This window comes from Eutrigla gurnardus (genome assembly GCF_963514095.1).
Source record: "Eutrigla gurnardus genome assembly, chromosome: 21".
Classification (NCBI taxonomy): Eukaryota; Metazoa; Chordata; class Actinopteri; order Perciformes; family Triglidae; genus Eutrigla; species Eutrigla gurnardus.
The window spans coordinates 15,459,165-15,479,700 of NC_139932.1; the positions used below are offsets into that span (position 1 = coordinate 15,459,165).

At 45.5% G+C, this 20,536-nt stretch overlaps 1 protein-coding gene across 10 annotated transcripts in view; it reads right to left on the reverse strand.

The window, feature by feature from the left end:
* celsr1a (cadherin EGF LAG seven-pass G-type receptor 1a) overlaps nucleotides 1-20,536 on the reverse strand; it is a 69,359-nt gene that overhangs the window by 15,113 nt on the left and 33,710 nt on the right. For 4 of the 10 annotated variants that reach the window (XM_084038713.1, XM_084038715.1, XM_084038709.1 and 1 more), the window contains exons 6-15: nucleotides 20,119-20,207; nucleotides 13,908-13,988; nucleotides 7,083-7,240; nucleotides 4,852-5,015; nucleotides 4,628-4,753; nucleotides 1,864-2,030; nucleotides 1,523-1,708; nucleotides 1,322-1,438; nucleotides 1,065-1,239; nucleotides 848-989 (exon numbers count right to left, since the gene is read on the reverse strand). In XM_084038713.1, the coding sequence (XP_083894839.1) occupies nucleotides 848-989; nucleotides 1,065-1,239; nucleotides 1,322-1,438; nucleotides 1,523-1,708; nucleotides 1,864-2,030; nucleotides 4,628-4,753; nucleotides 4,852-5,015; nucleotides 7,083-7,240; nucleotides 13,908-13,988; nucleotides 20,119-20,207 (1,405 nt within the window). The remainder of the gene's footprint in view (nucleotides 1-847; nucleotides 990-1,064; nucleotides 1,240-1,321; nucleotides 1,439-1,522; nucleotides 1,709-1,863; nucleotides 2,031-4,627; nucleotides 4,754-4,851; nucleotides 5,016-7,082; nucleotides 7,241-13,907; nucleotides 13,989-20,118; nucleotides 20,208-20,536) is intronic. The other 6 variants (XM_084038712.1, XM_084038714.1, XM_084038718.1 and 3 more) reach the window with 3 other exon arrangements.

Sequence of the window (20,536 nt, forward strand, 5' to 3'; positions counted from 1 at the left end):
TAACAAATGACACTGCAGCAACGTGAAAGTTGTTGAGTTATGCAATTTCTGAATTAACCAAGATTTTAGCACTAAATCCACCCAAAAATGTAAATCAACCTCACACATTTTATTTTTAGTGCAATACCAGATTTATTTTCTTTTGTCTACTACTTCCACAATATAATTACATAATGACTTTGGCGCTTCATTTCTATGATTACATTTTGAGATAATAAGTTCTTTTGGAATAAAAATAATGCAAAGTGATGGTTGGTCGGGTTTTGCCATTAACTGATCTGGTATCAGCTGGAAGAAAAATACTCAAACACAGTACACATCTGATAGCTGAGCATCTGTTATAGAAGTTATATCTCCAACTTAACGCTATGAATCTAGGATAAACTTCCTCGGCACCTTTAAGTCGGTGAATCGAGTGTGACCCGTCTTTTTTACGAGAAAGAGACGCAATCTCCCCGAGTGAGCGATGCGATCTGATAGGAGGAGGAGGAGGAGCGGCAGCATGAGGGCAGCGGCGAGTAAACACCCATGGAGGATCAGTCGGGCGCGGCGGGGGAATCCCACATCCTGCTTAAGACGGGAAGCGATGCGTGTCATAGGGGGTCAGGGGGGAACGACTGATCCTCGGGTGGAGGCTAATTCAGGTGCGGCTTGAAACAATGCTGAACACATCATGATAATTCACCTTCATCCAATACTCATTCCTAATGTTTAGAGCCTGAAACCACTATAAAGTAGCTAACGTTGGACCTAATATGAGGACTTTTTTTCCAGGTCTTTTCCACGTCTGGACGCATGGACAACCCAAAAAACATAACGCCACCGGCCACAGGTGAGGAGAGCTTACTTGTTTTCACAGTACTGGCCGTAGTGGTTCTGTCCACACTCGCAGGTGTAGCCGTGGGAGGAGCTCGGCTTGCGGACGCAGGTGGAAATGTGCTCACATGGGTTGAGCTGGCAAGCGTCCACACACTCCTTCCCAAAATAACCTGCGGGACAAAAAGGGAATGAGTGATGACCCCGAGCACAACACTTGAGTTAAACCCGGCGGGAGCATGCATTACCCGGGTCGCAGACACAGCTGTGTGTGCTCCACTCGTCGCTGCAGTGGCTGTTCTCGGGGCAGATGTTGGAGTCGCAGGGGTCGGCCAGGTCGCAGCCGTCTTCCACGCGAATCTTCAGGCCCTGAGCCATGTTCACGTTGGCCACGTTGGTGGCGGTCTCACCCATACGCACTCCCTGATGGACAGCATATTAATGATGAAGAAGAGGAAGGACAGGAGGGGAAGAAGAAGAAGAAGGCTACCGTTTCCACACATACCTGTATGCAGCCAACAAATCCTTTTCTGACATGGTTGCCGTCTCCAGGCAAACCGCCTACATGGACAGTTTCCAGCTTCAACCCTGGGAGTTCATTGCCGATCTCCACCGACTTCTGCTTGAAAACACGGGATTGAAAATGAGAACTGAGTCGACCCGTGTGTGCATCCTTGTGTATTTGTGATGTCATCTCCCCCTGTACCTGGTACATCCCGTAGTCCAGGGACACCGACGCCATGTATTTGATGTCCTTGCCGTCTTTAACGCTTCTAAGCTCTACCAGAAGGTGGTGCCAATCTCCGTCATTGACCCGAACTTGGGGGAAAGTCAGCGACGCCACCAGCCGTTGCCTTAGCAACACCTCCATACGGATCTGCTGCTCACTCACCTGGGTGATGAGAAAAAAAACTATATTTTACTATATTTTCCATTCAGAAAGCATTCTCAATGAAGAAATACAAAAAAAGTTGCACTATACGCCGACGATGATGACATTTTCGTTGACGATAATTTGTGGGCAATGTGCCGTGTACTGTATCTCACCATGAGGTTGATGGTGGAGTAGGGTCCGGCGTTGGCCTGTATCAGGGTGCCAGAGGGCTGCCTGGTGCGGAACATGAGGCCCAGGTACCAGGGGACCGCCACGGTGATGTCCGTCTCGCTCCAGGAGACCAGCGCCTGGCCGTCGAAGAACTGAGGAGATGGCATCACTGGGGAGGGACGGGAAGGGATGGTTGGTGTTTTAGCATTCCAAGGATAAATCCGTGTGACATTTATATCGGTGGTGGTCTACAGGTCTTCACAGGGATCTAGTGGATTTCTTTACTTTTCTTTTCCCAAGCCAGAGCAAGGGGAAGAAAGGATCGGTGGGTCTGGAGCACAGCTGATAAAAACCCTGACTTACATTGTGTAGAATTTACAGGAAAATGTTTTTAACACCAAATTAGCAGAGCTTTGTTAGTGCCGAGTCATCGGGGATTATTATTGAGAAATTAGGGGAAATGAAATAAACTTACAGCCGCTGTTTTGAAATATATCGGGGAGATTGAACACATGGTGGATGTGCGGAAACAGCTGAGTGAGAAGCACGAGTGTTTGTAGGAAATGTGCTCTTTAATTTGAGGAACACTAGAATTTATACCACTTTTATGAGAATGTAGCAGTTTCCCCCCCTTGGAATTAAACCAGGAATCAGGTTTTAAATACATGTGTCTTTCAAATAAAAGCAATAGAGCTTCAAATCATGAAGGGGTTTTGGAATAAATTGTAATGATTTCTTTGTTTTTCATTTCATCTGATGGAAGTACTCCTTTGTGTTTTCGGATTCCTCCACAGAAACCCCTACAGACATGACACATGCTACACTACATAAGCTGCTGTAGATAGTGAGAGAGAGAGATCAAGAAACACACACACACACCTTTCAGCAGCAACGTACAGTGAAGTGTGTCCTGCTGTATAATCTACAGCATAAAGCCTGTATGTTCTCTGTTCCCGAGGGCACGTATTTCAACAGAAGCAGTCACAAAAACACAACCCAAAAGCTGTAATTATGAGACAAAGCACATATTTGTTCGTGGTAACCGGTAGCTATAGTGGCTTAAGTCTGACTCCTTCACCAAAGCTGAGTCATACGTAAAACCGAACAGCCACTCCTCATTTCTGATTTACTTTATCAAGACGAGGCAGAGTCACAACAGCTAACATGCTCACAAATAAAATGTGTCTTATTTGTAATCAGGTTCATATTTAGCGTTCTAACATTCAAATATATATATTTTTTTTTTCTCACCGATTTATTGAGAGCTTGAGCAACAAAAAAAAAAAAAAAATCTGATAAGAAGTGCTAATCTCGGGCCTTTAAATTCAGCTGGATCAGAGCAAAGTTCACACGGTTCTGTAAAAAAAAAAAAAAAACGCGACAATCCTCGGATGGCGGAGCGGACAAGGTAGCGCTTAGACCCGGTCTGAGGACTTGAGCCCTAAACCAGACGAGAACGAGTTCACAGCCAAGAATCCAAACCAGGACTCATTATGTCTCACCAAGTTCACACTTTTCCTCAGAAATATTAGACGCTATTAACCAGGTGGGTTGACTGTAAACAGCTTGTTTGGAACCAGTCCAGGGATTCAAACTCCAGATGTCATAACACTGTTATATTCATCGTAAATGAATGAAATATATGAAATGGAGAAGAAATGTAATGCATTTACATGAAGAAAGATGGGAGAAATGGATTTAATATTAACATAAATCAAGTTTGTATTTCATTTTTCTATTCATTTCTGGTGCTCTCGACGTGACCTGGTGTTCTCCTGCAGCATGGTTTGCGACCTTTGAACTGTGATAAATGATTCTCAAATTATTGTCGGGTATATTGTGTATATACCGTTAAAATATGCTAATAATAATAATAAAAAACGATGTTATAACAAGCTACAGGTGCAACCGTTTTCCTTTAATCTGCGTTCAAAGTCATTCCACGTCTTTTTAAAAAAATCTGCACATTTGAAATCTGATAGAATTAGAAGAAGCGGTCCAATCAGGTTCAAGATACCCTCGAGTGGAATCCAGTGTTTTTCATGTCTGGATGATTTTGGCAGCGTTTAAAAAAAAAAAAACAACCCACGATAACAAATCTCTTGTTTCTCGTGTGGCAGCGAAAGGTGGACGAACCTCAAACCAAATGTGTCAACAAGCAGCAGACGCTCGCTGTGATCCCGGGCCCAGTTCGGATACTGGATACCGGGGTGCCTGCCGCTGGAGGGGTGGAGGGGGGATTTCACACCTTCGCACATTGTTTGGAACCTTGCCCTGGAGGAGGAAATCAAAGTTCTCTCCTTACCCTGAGAAGAACTGGAGACGGCCGGCGTGTAAATAAAAACAACTGTTGGAAACTGGATGTGTAAGGCCATCGCTATCTGGCGGGGAGTGCTGCATGTAGGTCAGCACACGATACGGGATCAGTACGCACGCTCGGTTCTCATCCTTTGTCTGGGTTTCTGATCAGTGAGTCAGAGTTTGGGTCCTTTAACTCCCTACCCGGGGCCGTGTTTAGTGTCTGTACTGTACGCTTGTGAATCTCCTTTGTGGCGGCTGCATGAGTCAGACTCAGTCGGGGGGGGGGGGGGGGGAGTATTTCCTGGACGTCCTCGACACACACACACACACACACACACACACACACACACACACACACACACACACACACACACACACATGCAGGCGTGTTTGCTCAGAGTCAAGCCTGCGTATAACTGCGTATGTAAAGACAAACACATAATTACAGACGCGTTTCTTTGTCACCTTGTTCGCAGTTCTTTCCCCCGTAGCCGGTCGGACAGTCGCAGCTGTACGTGTCCCACTTGCTGAGACACACTCCTCCGTTCTGACACACGTCATTCGTGCAGAAGTTCTTCTTCGCCGGACAACCTTGACATCAGACGGATAAAGAACATATCAATGTCTGCTTTTTTTTTTTTTTAGCTCGCTGCTCTTTGTATGCATGAAGTATTAAATGGATGTCCAACCCGCGGCGGTGCCGTTGTTAGCGATGTAGCTGGCCATGTCGATGGGTTTGCTGTCGATGCTGAGGTTCCTCATGCAGCCCATGAAGTCTCGGTTCCGGACCGGGAAGTCCTCGGGGAGGTTGGGAACGCCGCCGAGCAACAGCGGTCCCGTCAAGTCCAACGACCTGCAGGAGACAAAAATACATCAGAGCGAAATCCAAACGATGAATAAAAGCCATGTTATTGATGTGTGAGTTAATTGTAAAACAGTGACACCCTGTTGATGCCTCGATTTCTGACTGATGTGAGGCATCGACCCTGATTGCATTGTTTTTATTTTTATTTAGACAAGCTTGTGATAAAAATATAGAAAAATCAACATGTTGATCTTGAATTTTCATTATCGGGAACTACTTATTTACTTAAAATAAAATACTTAGTTTGGGCAGGGTGGTCGTGACGTGAACGCTTCAGTCCGTACAGTTGTAACAAGATTTAAAGCAGTGTAAAAGTTCAGTGTAACAGATAGTTAACAGTGATGTGTCACCGACTCACAGAACACAAAACTGCACTAAAGGTCTTAAAAGCAAAGTGACTGTTCTGGTTTCATTGGCCTCCTGTCGGTCTCCCCTCCCTCCAAACCCTCCAAACCCTCCAAACTCTCCAAACCCTCCGCCACTGTGGATCCAGTAAAACCCTCCGGCCTTCCACAGCAGCGTTGATGTATGTTTGTATGTTCCCGCTCCGCTCAGCTTCTGTGACCTGAACAACACGTTCCTGTAGGAATGTAACCTCATTAACTCCTCTTTGAAGCTCTCTCTCTCTGTCCCTCTCTCTCTCTGTCTTTCTCTCTCTCCCCCTATTTCCTTCTCTCTTTCCCTCCCTCCCTCTGTTTCTCTCTCTCCATTTCTCTCTCTCTCCTTCTCTCTCCCTCTCTCTCCTTCTCTCTTCCTCTCCTTCTACTCCCCGTCCCTCGCTCCCCGTTCTCCCTCCCTCTCTCTCTCCTCCCTTTCTCTGTCCCCCTCTCTACCTCGCTCTCTCTCTCCCTCTCTCTACCCCCCCCTCTCTCTCCCTCGCTCTACCCCCCCTCTCTCTCTCTCTCTCCCCCCATCCCTCTCTCTCCCTCCCTTTCTCTACCCCCCCGCCTCTCTCTCCCTCTCTCTCTCTCTTCCTTCCTCTCTCCCTCCCTCTCTCTCACTCTCTCCCTCCCTCTCTCTCTCCCTTCCTCTCTCTACCCCCCTCTCTCTCTCTCCCTCTCTCTCTCTCTCTCCCCCCCTTTCTCTGTCCCTATCTATCTCTCCCTCTCTACCCCCCCCTCTCTCTCTGTCCCCCTCTCTCCCTCCCTCCCTCTCTCTCTCTCTCTCTCTCTCTGTCCCTCCCTCTCTCTCTCCCTCTCTCTCCCTTCCTCTCTCTACCCCCCCTCTCTCTCTCTCCCTCTCTCTCTCCCCCCCTTTCTCTGTCCCTATCTATCTCTCCCTCCCTCTCTACCCCCCCCTCTCTCTCTATCCCCCTTTTTCCGTCTCTCTCTCTCCCTCCCTCTCTACCTCTCCCTCCCTCTCTCTCTCCCCCTCCCCTCTCCCTCCCTCCCTCTCCCTCCCTCTCTCTCTCCCCCTCCCCTCTCCCTCCCTCCCTCCCTCTCTCTCTCTACCCCCCCTCTCTCTCTATCCCCCTTTTTCCTTCTCTCTCTCTCCCTCCCTCTCTCTCTCTCTCTCTACCTCTCCCTCCCTCCCTCTCTCCCTCCCTCCCTCCCTCCCTCCCTCCCTCCCTCCCTCTCTCTCTCCCTCCCTCCCTCTCTCTCTCCCTCCCTCCCTCCCTCTCTCTCTCCCTCCCTCCCTCTCCCTCTCCCTCTCTCTCCCTCCCTCTCTCTCCCTCCCTCTCTCTCTCTCCCTCCTCTGCAAACTGAATGAGTCCCAGCATGTTAGCTCTCTATAAGACTCATTAAGGAAAAGTCTCACGCTATAAAAATAAAGGTTCGTTACGGTGCGGTGAGGACACGGTGAGTGTGTTTAGGTGTTGAGGTGAGCTTTGAGGATGTCTGACAGCAGAAAGGCCACGAGGATGAACGCTCAGATTAACAGACAAAAGGAGGAGGACAGAGTTGTGTAATCTGTTGCTGTAAAGGCAGTTTGATGGAGAGCCGCAGGGAACAACATATTTACCTATTAGCCTGACGGGTTTGTGTGTGTGTGTGTGTGTGTGTGTGTGTGTGTGTGTGTGTGTGTGTGTGTGTGATAGTTTAAAGAGAGACTCACTTCTTCTGTCCCGTCTGGGTGCCTTGAGCGGCGCAGGAGTAGTTGCCAATCTGCTTCCCGAAGCGAATCGCCATGGAGATGTCACAGTCGTCCACGGCGACCACGGCCACCTTTTCTCCAGAGGGTCCGTGGGGGATTCCCAGACGCCCGATGTTCGGCTGAAAACGACACAAAATAAAAGAGATGCATGCAGTTATTCAGATGGATAGATAGATAGATAGATAGATAGATAGATAGATAGATAGATAGATAGATAGATAGATAGATAGATAGATAGATAGATAGATAGATAGATAGATAGCAAGCAAGCATTGAATCAAAGAGAACCGTGGGAAATCTCGCCCGGCTGAACTGATTTTTAAACTTTAAATACTTGATTTATTTTTTTTATTCAACGTGAGAAAGTTGGCCGGGCTCCGGTGCTCGATCAGCGCGGGTCAGAGCCGCACAAACACCGTCTGTCTGACTTCAGCCGCCTCGGAGTGGAAGTACAGAGGCCTCTGTTGGCTTTACGGCGACAAAAAGCCCATTGTGTGCATTAGCTGGCACCTAATGATTACAAAGTAGGCTAATTCCTCCATCAAGGCCCGTGGGCCGACGAATGTGGATCTGAGAAAATGTGGATCAGCTTAGAAAATCAGGCCACCAAATCGCTTTAGGTTTTTTTTGTTGTAATATCAAACCTTAACAATAGAGGCCTTGGAACAGGAAGCTGAGGGAATTCAATAAAAAACATGTTTCCACCAATTAAATATCTCTTTTTGTAACTTTCTAACATATCTAAAGTCTCTCTGCTATCTCTCCTGGGAGTGTGGTAAATCTGGTGACTACAACAACACACAACAAAGAGACTACAGATCCCAGATCTGATCGCAGCACAGTGTTTACATAAAGGCACTCGGGCTGACAGTTTGAGAGACTTTTAAACCACAACAGTGACACGGCTACAGTAAACAGCTCAATGTGACAAAAGGAAGTGAGGAAGAATAATATTAGGATTTTGTTGCTTTTTCATTGACAAAAGGAATGTGGACAGAAGGGCATAGAAGGCATGTGCTTGTGTTTGTCTGCTTCGTAAATAGGATCAGAGTAATGAGACACTGAGGGGCAGAAACACACAAAGGAAGAGGAAAAAAGAAAAGTGAAAAATGGAAAAGAAAGAGCAACGGAAATAGGGATGTGGACCAGAAATAAGAGCCGGAGAGAAAGACAAAAGAGAAACTGGCGGGTTAAAAGCACAACAGACGGGGGCAGTGTCTTCTATTTTGGCTCAGGTGGGCTCCGGTCCGAGCATATTTTCCGGCCCACAGGGAGTTTATCGCCACCACTCCCTTTCACTGATTCCACCAAAAACACTGTCTGACTTTCCATGAAGACAAACAGGAAGGCTGAACGGCACAACACGCCCCGACACCACCGCCGTTTTCTGTCTTTTCACTCCGAATCTCATTCTTCTGATCTCAGGCAGCTCAAAGTCATCACTCACTGCCTCTCAAACGTGGAAATGTACGGAAATTCTCTGCTTTGTATCATAGAAACGGAATATTTGCGGTTTATAAACTCACATTTTAAGACATCACCTTGGATTTTGAGGAATAAAGATGGACATTTTTCACTATTTTCCGATGTTTTATAGACCAAACAATGAATCGATTAATCGAGAAAATAATCAACAGAAATAAAGAATGAAAACAACCTTGAGTTACAGCGCTGATCCAAGATGCAAACATCAACACACAAAATACTTCTTTTGCTGTTGTTTTACATATTTTTTGACACATTATTTTATGTTATTTAGGGCTACAAGGATGGATTATTTAAATAGTTTTGTCTTATTTTTTTATATTATTTTTATTTTAATCAATTAATATAACTTCAGGAAGCAAATAAAAAGATTAATCAAATATACACACATTTAATTTAATTTAATTAAATTAAACAAATATATATATATATATATATATAATATATATAATTTGATGATGTCCCCTCAGGATCTTCCTTAAATTCCTCTAAAATTCGGATCATGAGGAGAAAATAACTCACAAGGTTTCCTGCATTTCCTCAGTTTCCTCTCATGCCTCGTAAATCTCGCCCGAGGCCAGATTTGATGAAACTTGCAAAAGTAAAGGACAAATGCTTCATAACTCCCACAACAACGACTTTCAAGGTGCTCGTGAGCACTGTGATGAAGGAGACATTTAAAGGAACAGTGCAACACTTTGGGATATACTGTTTTTGCATCCTCTCCGAGCTGAGACACGATTGATACTTCTCCAAAAATGTTGAACTTTTCCTTTAAAGGAAAAACCCCATCAAACGTGGGTGAAACAATGACTCAGTGGAGAAAAAGGAGAACGAGAGGGAAAGTGCGATAACGGCATGAGACATTTTCTGGGGCGACAAAAGGTAAATTTGTGTGACAGAGAAAAACCCCTCACGCCGTGACTCTCCTCACAGAGGATTCTGCAGGTCTGCCGATCGCAATCTCATTTCTCTTTTCGAGTTCAGCCGAGCGAGGAAAACGGCGGGATAAAGACAGGAAGCGAAAACACGGGAGCGAGACGGAGAGATACCCAGATATCGTGCATAATGGACCCGCAATAAACCCTCCGAGGGCTGCAGCTGCTACATGTGCTGCTAACTCATCATGCATGTACACACTGTACGTGTATTTAAGGTATCTGTGTAATGTTGAGGGGATAAAGGAGCATTAACGCAGCTGTTATACATGACTGCTTCGGGATCACGCCTTCAATTCCCACGCTACACCACTTCAACCAACCACAGGCATGTTGGCCATATTGGACACCATTTAAACAATCTCAAAAACCCACATTTCTGATGTGTGATACTGTATCAAAGTAATGGCAGCTAAAACATTAACTTAAAGGGGCAATCCACAGATTTTACATGTCATTTTTTTCCCCTGAGCTCCAACAAATGAGAGTATTTAACAGTTCTTATTTAAAAGCCGTTCCTTATTTGTGTACCAATTACTAAAAGCCCTCAATCTTTGCTTTAAAACTTCATAAATGTCCTTTTAAAAGACTTAAGTGGATCCTTAATTGAACATGGCGGTGGGTTCGCGGTGTAACTGGATATGGTTTCAGGCTCCTGGATTTAAAGTGCACTTGGCCTTCACTTTGAGGGGGGGAGGTCCCCACGAGTGTCTACTCATTTACCCTTTGCCCAACTCTATGCTGTTGAATGTCCCCCCTCTTTCTTAAGGTGGCGATCCGGACAGCTGGACACAAAGACGAGGACGCAAGCGGACGGACGGCCATAACGGGCCAAAATACTGCAATCAGAAACACTCTCAACAGGACAACGCCCGTTCTACACACACGCACACACACACACACACACACACACACACACACACACACACACACACACACACACACACACACACACACACACACACACACACACACTAACACCTCTATTACCACCGGGCTGTCTGCCTGTCAAAGCCGACATGATAAGTCAGCCGGCCCCGCGGCGGGATAAAGAGCCTTGCTGCACGGATTGAGTTCCTTGAAAAACACAGGTCGGCAGTTTAGTCAGAAAAACACCATAAACTCTGTCAAAACGAGCAACTAATGGCCAGGAAATGTGTGTGTGTGTGTGTGTGTGTGTGTGTGTGTGTGTGTGTGTGTGTGTGTAGAGGGTGTGATAGAGGGAATACTTAGTGGTGATTGCGTGTTTGTGCGTGTGTTTGGGGACTATGGGAAGGATGTCTGCAGAATGTGTTTGAGCGTGTGTGTTGATTGAGCAATAGGAAAGCTGTGTGTGTGTGTGCGTGTGTGCGTGTGTGTGTGTGTGAGGCAGGAAGTGGCTAGCGGAGCTGCAGACGGCCACGCGGTTCATTCTGATAATAAAGGAAAGGATAGTCACACAGTCTTTTATTTTATTTGGGCTCGGCTGAGGAAAGGCCATTGTTTCTCCAACCCAAAAAATCACACTTGATGGATATTTGAAAATACGATCTGCTGATGCCTTAAGGTGTGTGTGTGTGTGTGTGTGTGTGTGTGTGTGTGTGTGTGTGTGTGTGTGTGTGTGTGTGTGTGTGTGCTACTATGTTTCTCTTAGATAAATTGAGGTAACCACAAGAAAATATCAAACATGTTTTTATATAAACTGTGGCCAAAATCAAGATGGGCATTGACCCAACATCAGTATCTCTCTAACAAGTTCTGTGTGTGTGTGTGTGTGTGTGTGTGTGTGTGTGTGTGTGTGTGTGTGTGTGTGTGTGTGTGTGTGTGTGTGTGTGAGTGAGTGTGCGTGTGTTTGCATGGTTGATTTTTGGCCCAGTCATGCACAGGTTAGTGTATCCCACCATCGCTCTGGCAGCAACAGACTCTGTCATGTCCACATTACCTCACCTGCCCTCCGGCTATGTAAACCTAGTAGTGTGAATTATTCTCACACACACACACACACACACACACACACACACACACACACACAGACACACACACACACACACACACACACACACGGTTCCCAGAGGCGCTACACACTCGGCCACGGCGTTCCGTGTTCAAGCCTATATGTTACCGCTGTCTTCATCGTCCCATCACACTTCCATCCGTCAGTGTAACAGATGGGCAGCGGCCATTGTTGACTCGCAGCTTTCAAGCAGCGGAACAAATGTGTGGAAGACACAAAAACTCATGTAAAGGTAACTGAATCCTGTTTGGAACGGCCTCTTTCTTTTACCAGTCGACGAGCCACCTGGCTGAACTCTGACATCACTGTTCAAGCCGATTCTTTTTACAGTCTCTTTTGGTATTTTTGTTCTTTCTTGTTCATCCGTCTCTTAGATTAAGTACTTTAGTCTTGATGATTCAAGGAGAATTCTGTTTTGCATTTTAAATCACAAAATCTTTGCGTTTTTTGGAACATTTAAGTGTGTTTTTTTTTAAACAAAATTCGTCCCTGAAGCATTTTTCTCAGGCATTGCTTACTTGCTTTGTTTCCAAAAATAAATGAGACATCAGTCTTTGCAAGAAAATAAATGGGTGTTTTCCCCAAAAATGGCACACTAAATTTAATTTAAATACAGTGAAAGAACCACATTCTCTTCTGTTGTGGTGAAATATCGCAGTGAGGAAGAAAAACGCTTTCATTCCTACAAATTCTAACGTGCAAATAAATCAAACCTCTGAGTTACAGTGTACAGTGAACATCTCACCATTATCTAAACAGCCTCGTAGAGGGTACGACATAAAGGGATTAAAGGCGTGATGCTAATGTTTAGCAGTAAAAGTCTCCGCACAATAAAACTTAATCGGAGATCGTAGAAGAGATAAAGAGATTCGCATTAGTGTGGAGAGATAAGATGAGGAGACGGACCGACGCGAGAGGAGGAAGAAGACACATAGTCTAGACCTCCTCCTCCTCCTCTGTCTTTATAGGCTGTAAGGCTTCAACCAACTCCTCTCGCTTCAGACGCACGAGTCATGAATCACATTACCTCAAACGTGGACCTCAAGGCTAACTATCTTAACTGTCTTTAGACTGGAACGGCCCCTCCATTCAACGGCGCTAGGTTCTGTTAGCTTGCTAGGTGCTGTCTGCTTGCTAGGTGCTGTTAGCTTGCTAGGTTCTGTTAGCTTGCTAGGTGCTGTTAGCTTGCTAGGTGTTGTAAACTTGCTAGGTGCTGTTAGCTTGCTAGGTGCTGTTAGCTTGCTAGGTGTTGTAAACTTGCTAGGTGCTGTTAGCTTGCTAGGTGCTGTTAGCTTGCTAGGTGTTGTAAACTTGCTAGGTGCTGTTAGCTTGCTAGGTATTGTAAGGTGTTGTAAACTTGCTCGGTGCTGTTAGCTTGCTAGGTGTAGTTAACTTGCTAGGTGCTGTTAGCTTGCTAGGTGTTGTTAGCTTGCTACTTGCAACTAGCGCACAGCAACAGGAGGACAGTTTAGTGAGTTAGCTTTGAGCTATGGATAGGTGGATGAAAGGTTGGCTTTCTGAAGTACGAATTTACAAAACAAAATGACAACACTGTCGGCTGTACGCTATATCATGCCTAGATTATATTTACTTCCATCCAAAAAATGTTGTCAGATGCAGCACACACGCCACCCACTGAGGTAGATTAGGGATCTTAGAGATGTTTAAGCAAATAATCTTAAATCAAATCCCTCAAACTAAACTAAAGTGTGTGAGCATCATTACAAAGAGTCGTCCCTGGCGGTTGTTAATCCTCCCTGACAGAATCGACGCTTCAAGCCTGCCGCGGCGGCTGCTGCCAAGTAAAACACGACCGCTGCTCACCGGGAGGCCGCCTACCTGTCTGTGCTGCTGCCAAACGCTCAGACACGTTTAGTTCACCTGAACGCACCTCAACGGAGGAAGTCAACGAGAGCCGACAGATGAGCGATGGAAGGCTGTTACTGCCTCTGCTTGTACATCACGAGTCTATTTTTAGCCGTGGAGGAGCTTCTCCCCCAGACGGGTGGACAGGGAAAAAGAAACTCTCCCTACCTGCTCCACTAAGACCCTGACCTCTGACCCCACTAGAGAAACATTTCATTTAAAAGAACAACAACATGTGAAACCGAAGAAGAAAAGGAGTTTTTAAGGCCAAATTAAACCAGAAAACCACACCAAAAATCTTCTACAGCCTCCTCTATAGTCCGGCCTACACCCAAGTGCTAGACGCCATGTTACCTCTGTATGTCTGAGGTAAGCATGTACAGTAGAGTTAGACCAGTAGACTGGACTAGAAGCAGAGCAGGGACTACGTGAGACCCCCCCGGGGGGAGAGGGGGGGAGAAAAAAAGCACCAGTGGGGGGAGTAGGCTAGAGGTCAGAGGTTACCTCCTTCTGATAGAGCTCCAGCCAGGCGGTATAGAGCGGGAGCCGAAGAACCCCACTGGAGTCCACCAGACCCCCCCCGTCCTGGGAGAGAGACACCGTGAGAAAGAGACACCTCGTTAGCCCACAACCAAGCCACGTCACTACATGTGTGTGTGTTGGATGATTCTAACATGTATGTCGTCATGTATATGGAGGTCTGCAGGTTTAAAGCTGGGGGAGGCAGGATATATTTTTTTAATTAAAAAGTGCTCAAATGTTATTATGCCATTTTAAAATGCCATAAAAACAGCCTCCACCAGCTTAAACACACATCGATGTACAGATATATGTGTGTTGAGGCACGGGTGCTGAAATCCGTCTGCGGTCAGAATTTGCTACCGGACAATTTGCCGTCGATAACGACATCCAAAGTAAAACATACCTCCTTCCTGCCCACTTCAAAAAACACCTCGGCACAATAGGCCACAACTCACGCGCCGCCATCGCCGCCGCCTTCGGACAAAGACAGATTTATATCTCGCTGTGATGTGCTACAGGTGAAATTTACAGCAGGAAAAACGGCAGGGAAGCGAGCATGAGAAAACCTCAAAAACCAGCTTCCACATGTAGTCGCACCATACGGACACAAAGAGAGTGGTGATAATGAGCCATTAAATGCATTAAACGCACTTTATCATAATTAGTCAAAGAACAGCTCCTGGTATTTTGCAGTGTGTGTGTTTAATTGTGATGATAACCTTAAGTGTTTGAGGTCTGGGAAGAACAAAGAATAACACGGCCCCTTCCTTTAAAAACACACCCGCCGGGGAACAGAGCGTCGGGGGGCTTCACCTCAAAGACTTGTGCAGAAACACACGATGTCGCAGTCCCACACACATCCCTAATGCACCGCCGCTGAAGTGTGTGTGTGTGTTGCCATGACACAGTCACACACCTTATAAGGCATGCTGCCTGTCGGCCACCCAGGGAAGCCACGGCAGCCTCGACTTTGAGCAATAAAAGAGCAACACAACGACGTGGAGGCAACTTCAATACTACTTAAAAGGCGGTGCATTTATTTCAAGGGCAATTATTGTGTGTGTGTGTGTGTGTGTGTGTGTGTGTGTGTGTGTGTGTGTGTGTGTTTGACTGCTTATCAGCTTGTCCTGCAAACCCAGTAAACCCATGAAACATGAAGACAGAAAATAGACTGAGATGACAGTTCAGAGCTGCTGCTACTATAAAAAGTTATGTGAATATGGGCATGTAATGTTATTAATGGATACATTAGAATAAGATGTATAATAATAATAATGAAATAAAAAAAAAAGGCCTTGTAAAAATAATCCAACTGAAACACTTAACTCTGCGTTAAATGGGTCTTTTTTTGGCCACTTGGGGGCAGCAAAAACAAGCTATAAACAACATACCTACGAGATATTGACGCGGAGCAACATTAGCATTCCTTCGGAGTAGTTTTTAAGTCCAGCTGAGGGATGCACGTCTAATATTCATCTCTTCAGCTGCTAAATGCTGCAGCTTTGTTGCAGAATTGGTAAATAAATCTCATTCACCTAGTCACATGGTCCATTGTTAATATAAAATTATTGATCGCAGCAGCTTTAAAAATGGGTCTCCCCATTTTTAAATCACTATTGCGGGATAAAAAGTGTTGAAAATCCCTGAAAACGAAAAGTTTAATTATCAAAAATGATGATGATCAAAAATTGTGTTTAAAGGCCAATCCCAGCAAACAGGGGGCGTCAAAGTCAAGCCAGCACTGATGCTTCTTGAAGCCCCTTATTTGACTCGGTTGACTTCCAGGCCAGCAGCAGTGGTATGCAGAAACATACACACACAGCATATTTTAAAAAGTACTTCAAGGTATGCTGTGAAGTCATTTGCACTTATCTCCTGATGATTAAAGCCCTGCCATGTAAGTGAGAGGCGCAGAGGAACGGCAGAAAGAGAAAAAAAAAGAGGACTTTTGGTCCTCGCGTGGTGATAAGAGCCAGCTAAGCCTGTCTGGGAATGCCGGCTACACGCCCTCGCCGTAAATATCGGAGCCCGTATCATTAGCCAGCGTAACGCTATTAACCTGTCCAAACATCCAGCCTGTGTGCAGCGAAATGCTGCAAACACACAGGCATGTGGCGTCTGCAGTCATGCTATATTTGGCCGCGTATGGACGGATCACATGCGACTTAATTATAGTTTCCTCGTAGCTGCGGCTCACGCTTAATTGGTGTTTCGCTCATAATGCATTTCATGCTTTTATTTCTGTTTAAAGATAAAGTTTGATGGATATTCCTGCGAGTTGCTTCTTGTTTTCATGCTTCCCGTGTGAAATCACGCTCAGCGATGAGATGGCAGACTCATTGGAGTGGATCTGATGGGATGCAGTCACATTTTCTGTCACCGCTCTGCACCGAATTAAAAGGGTTAGTACTCACAGAGATCATCAAATCAACCCGGATGAAAGGAAATGTGACAACCACAATATAATCACTGTGTTTAAGTCTGGTTTACAGTGCAAGCAAAAGCTGAAAATTAAGTATCCATTTACTCTTTCAAATGCACCTCACAGCCTTTATTAGTGCATGGACCTTGAGTTAAGATGACTATTTCTAAGGCCATGAATCAAACTCCATATCAATTTCAGTTTCTTTCAAGGCAAAATACTTTTTTTTAATGGAACTATCATGGTGAGATTGTGTTTATGATACGTTTCAACAGAAATATAATAGTATTCTGCATCTCTTCCACCCTGATGTAATCCCTGCAGGTGGCCTGGCAGATACAACCGTGATACAGCCGACATCCTGCCCAGTGTCCAGCTAAATTGCATCATTTCCTGCAACGAGACATCACTTCCTGTCGTTAGCCCACATCAAAAACTCAGACAAAACCTCCCGCCGCTCCGAGGAATACCCATCCACACGCTTTTATCTGTTTCCTGTTTGGATCCGCCTCGCTGACGCAGTCAACTGTCCTTGAGACTCCGCGCCACGCCGGAATTTAAAAAATGCCTTCATGCTTCCATCTCTATTGTACGGACACATGCACACTCAGAGGAACTCTCTTGTTTGCCCCCCCACGGGTGCAAACACACGCACAGACGGCTTTTCCAACCGACCCAGATCACTGCAACAATGGCAAGTCCATGTCTGTTGTCATGCCAACCCTCCCCTCCCAACCTTTGACCTCTTGTTTTTTAGCAGAGGCACCCCCCGGCTTCTTCTGAGGAGACCATCAGCGGATTTAAAAAAACAAAAAAAACAACCCTGCACGACTTCAACCGCCGCCTCCTCCTCATCTGACCCAGTAAATGACCGTCTGTGCGTGTGATTGGGTGTTGCATGCGGGTGTTGCGTGCCGTTAAAAAACAATACAAATTCAGGCTTGCAATGACGGTTCGATCGAGGAAAGTCAGAAGCATCACGAGTTGTGACATAACTGCAAAATAACAGCTTTAACAAGCTAATAATACTTCATTATTTAGATGTGCATTCAAGGAGAGGTTTCAGAGGTTAAAATGCCAGATTATGCTAAGCTTACCGACGCTTTTTGGTAATGTATTTATTGTATTGTGTGTTTATAATCTTATTAAGTTTATCACCGTGTTTACTCTTCTCTTCAGTCTATTTTTCAGCATCAGTTAGTGTAAATATCTTTAAGGAAGAACTCGTTGTCGAGGCCGATCCATTTACGGACGCGTAGGTAAGTAGGCCAAGGCTGCGTTCGAGATTGCGTGTTAACATGCACGCTAAGTATGATGTAAAATTGATGCTTACTGGACCCCCCCCTGAACGCATTGTGGCTCTGCAGACTGTGAGGCAGATGGCTAACATAATTAAGCGTTGGTTAAAATGATTATAAATGATGGTGGAGTGGCATCGAGGAGCAGCTAGGAGGGAAAAGAACGGGAGCTCGAACCCATAGAGTACTGTAGAAAACAACATTTAAACCTGACCTATTTAATCATTTAAATGTGCCTCATAATAAAACTGGAAAATATGATGTCAATGAGTTTCATTCAGCGGGAAGTATCGTGATTGATACAGACAATTATTAGGTGCAAATATTATTAAATCGCTGATCTCTTACACATTCATCAGTCATCAACAGCCACCTTGACCAACGTCTCCCCGTCCCTGATAGCCAAAACCCCCAGAAACATAACATTCGGACAGAAGGAACATTATTAACGTGCGTGTTTGCACGACATGAATCAGGATTACGTCACGCTTGGAGAATCGGGCCTTGATCTTCCTTTCGGTCTCCATCCCCGCTATGTAAGCAATGCCACACAAATGCCATTCTCATCCGTACGTTCACATGTCAACACATCTGATCTATTGTGAGAAGAACATCACTGCTTTTTTTGCCGTATCCATTTCCACTAAACCCCGCAGCAACTGACGTGGGGTTCAATTACCATCAGTCAATCCCGACTTCTGATCATTTCGACGCAGGAAGAAAAGCTGACCGCGTGTTGCAGTCGGGCCTCCCGGCTAATTCAGCGGAATGTGTCACCAGCTTTGCAAATCGCTGGTCTGTTTTAAGACACACACACTCATACTGGTGCAACGTGTGTGTGTGTGTGATGTCCTGCTTGTATCTGCATGTCACAGAGCCTGTAGGATCAGTAAAGCTAAATACATCAGAAAAAGCAAACTGCACGGAGACTTGCACATGGCGTGAACAAAATCTGTTCGGACGAGGAAAATTAATCTCTGGTTTCCATGGCGACACCCCCCGCAAAATAGCAGACGACCAAACAGACAAAACAAAACAAGGTCTCGAGTGCAAGTGATACCTGGTGGTTGTTAGGGGGGGGGGGAACAACGCTAACAAAGCGCTACAAGGTGGGAGCTTTTGTCTCTAACATCAGACAGACAGCTACACCTCAAACAATAGACACACATGAAAACCCCGAGGTCGTACAGCGAGGTCGCCCGATTCATCACCTTCAACGCGTACGAACGCGGAGGGCGCTGTGGTCACAAGAAAGAGGTGAAGAACCTGTGAAAGGTGAGACGCTGTGCATTGTGGGATAGCGTCAGGCCGAAGAAGCAGGGTGCAACACACACACAGGTGAAATACGACTCTGGAGGAGTGACATCAGCCCAGTGATGTCACACAGACGCATAGAAAGAGAAGGCATACCAGTTAGCATGTTAGCTTCAAAAGGTGAGGAATTAAGGCGCGTGGTGTCACATGTACACACGGGTGGAATTGATTGGCTCCACTTTGTGGGAATGAATCGCTGTTTCCACTTCAAATGGGCAAACTGGATCTTTAAGTGAGTGAGAATGAAGATAATTATCATACGAGCCAAGTTGAGCTGAAAAACAGCATTTCAGGCACATCTAGCTTCTTATTCTTCTCTGGTTTGTGCAGAACTGAAGTTGCAGATTGCTGATTGTTTTCCAGGAAGAATAAAATACTGGATTTTGCAACAAACATCTGAAGAAGTAGATTTTTATCCGCATATTGTTAAATAGGTGCACAATACGATGGGGGATGTGATCTAAAAGGGTTAAAAACGCTGCCATTTCTATTACTGGTAGACATTGACCACATGCAGCTGACAGACCAGCATTAGCGTTAATGACCAGACACAAACTACAGCATCTACATGTATGAGGTGTTATCTTGTTTCCTATTTAGGGTTAATGATGTGAGGCCTGCAGGCTCTGGAAGTTTGCTGTAAATTAACACCAGTGATTGACTGCCATCCGAGCCCTTCTAATATAACCTTACCACTGCGGTGAAAAACGCGAGCTGGGTTGCGAAATAATTGCTGTGAGATTGGACTTCGTTAAAGACGCAAGAATATCGTCGTGGGAACGACGCAAAACGTCTTGCGGTGAAGTGATAATTGCTTTAGAAGGTGATTGAGATTCGATTGAGGTCGGAGCGTCGTGGAGGAATCCCAAGGCTTCGCATGAAGAGGATCAACAAGTTGGTGAACTTTTGACCCTCCAGACTGGAGTCAGACCCCCGTGTGCTTCTTTTAGAAGAGCTCCACTATAATTCAGGGCTGAAGGTTGAGCCTGTCAAGAGTTAACGTCATTTGTCAAGCAGCCTCAAAGAAAACCACATTTCATACACTCTTATTGCCACAACACGACTCCCGAGTTATGATCTCGATCATAAATTAAACTCTACAAAGCAACATCTCACGTTTTCCAAGTGCAGTAAAAAAAGGAGGTTTAAAGTTGCTTACCTTGTTGTAGTAATGGAGTTGGACAGAGTGCCACTGGCCGTCGCTGACCCCTCCTGGGATGTAGGGAGACACTGTGGTCTTTGTCTCACCTGGATGGAGACGGGGTTAAACAGTGACAGTGATGGGGGGGGGATGTAGGGGATAAGGAGAAAAGAGGGGTAAGGAAATATTGAATTAGGCGTAAAAATGGAATTTAAATGGCTAGAAATCACTCAACAGGTTATCTCAACAAGTTACCTATAAAGGCAAATCTGTGGCCTTACTTGTACTTGACACACACACACACACACACACACACACACACACACACACACACACACACACACACACACACACACACACACACACACACACACACACACACACACACACGCCATTATCATAAATCAACTGGGAAAAGCCCGTATTAGTCCCCAGT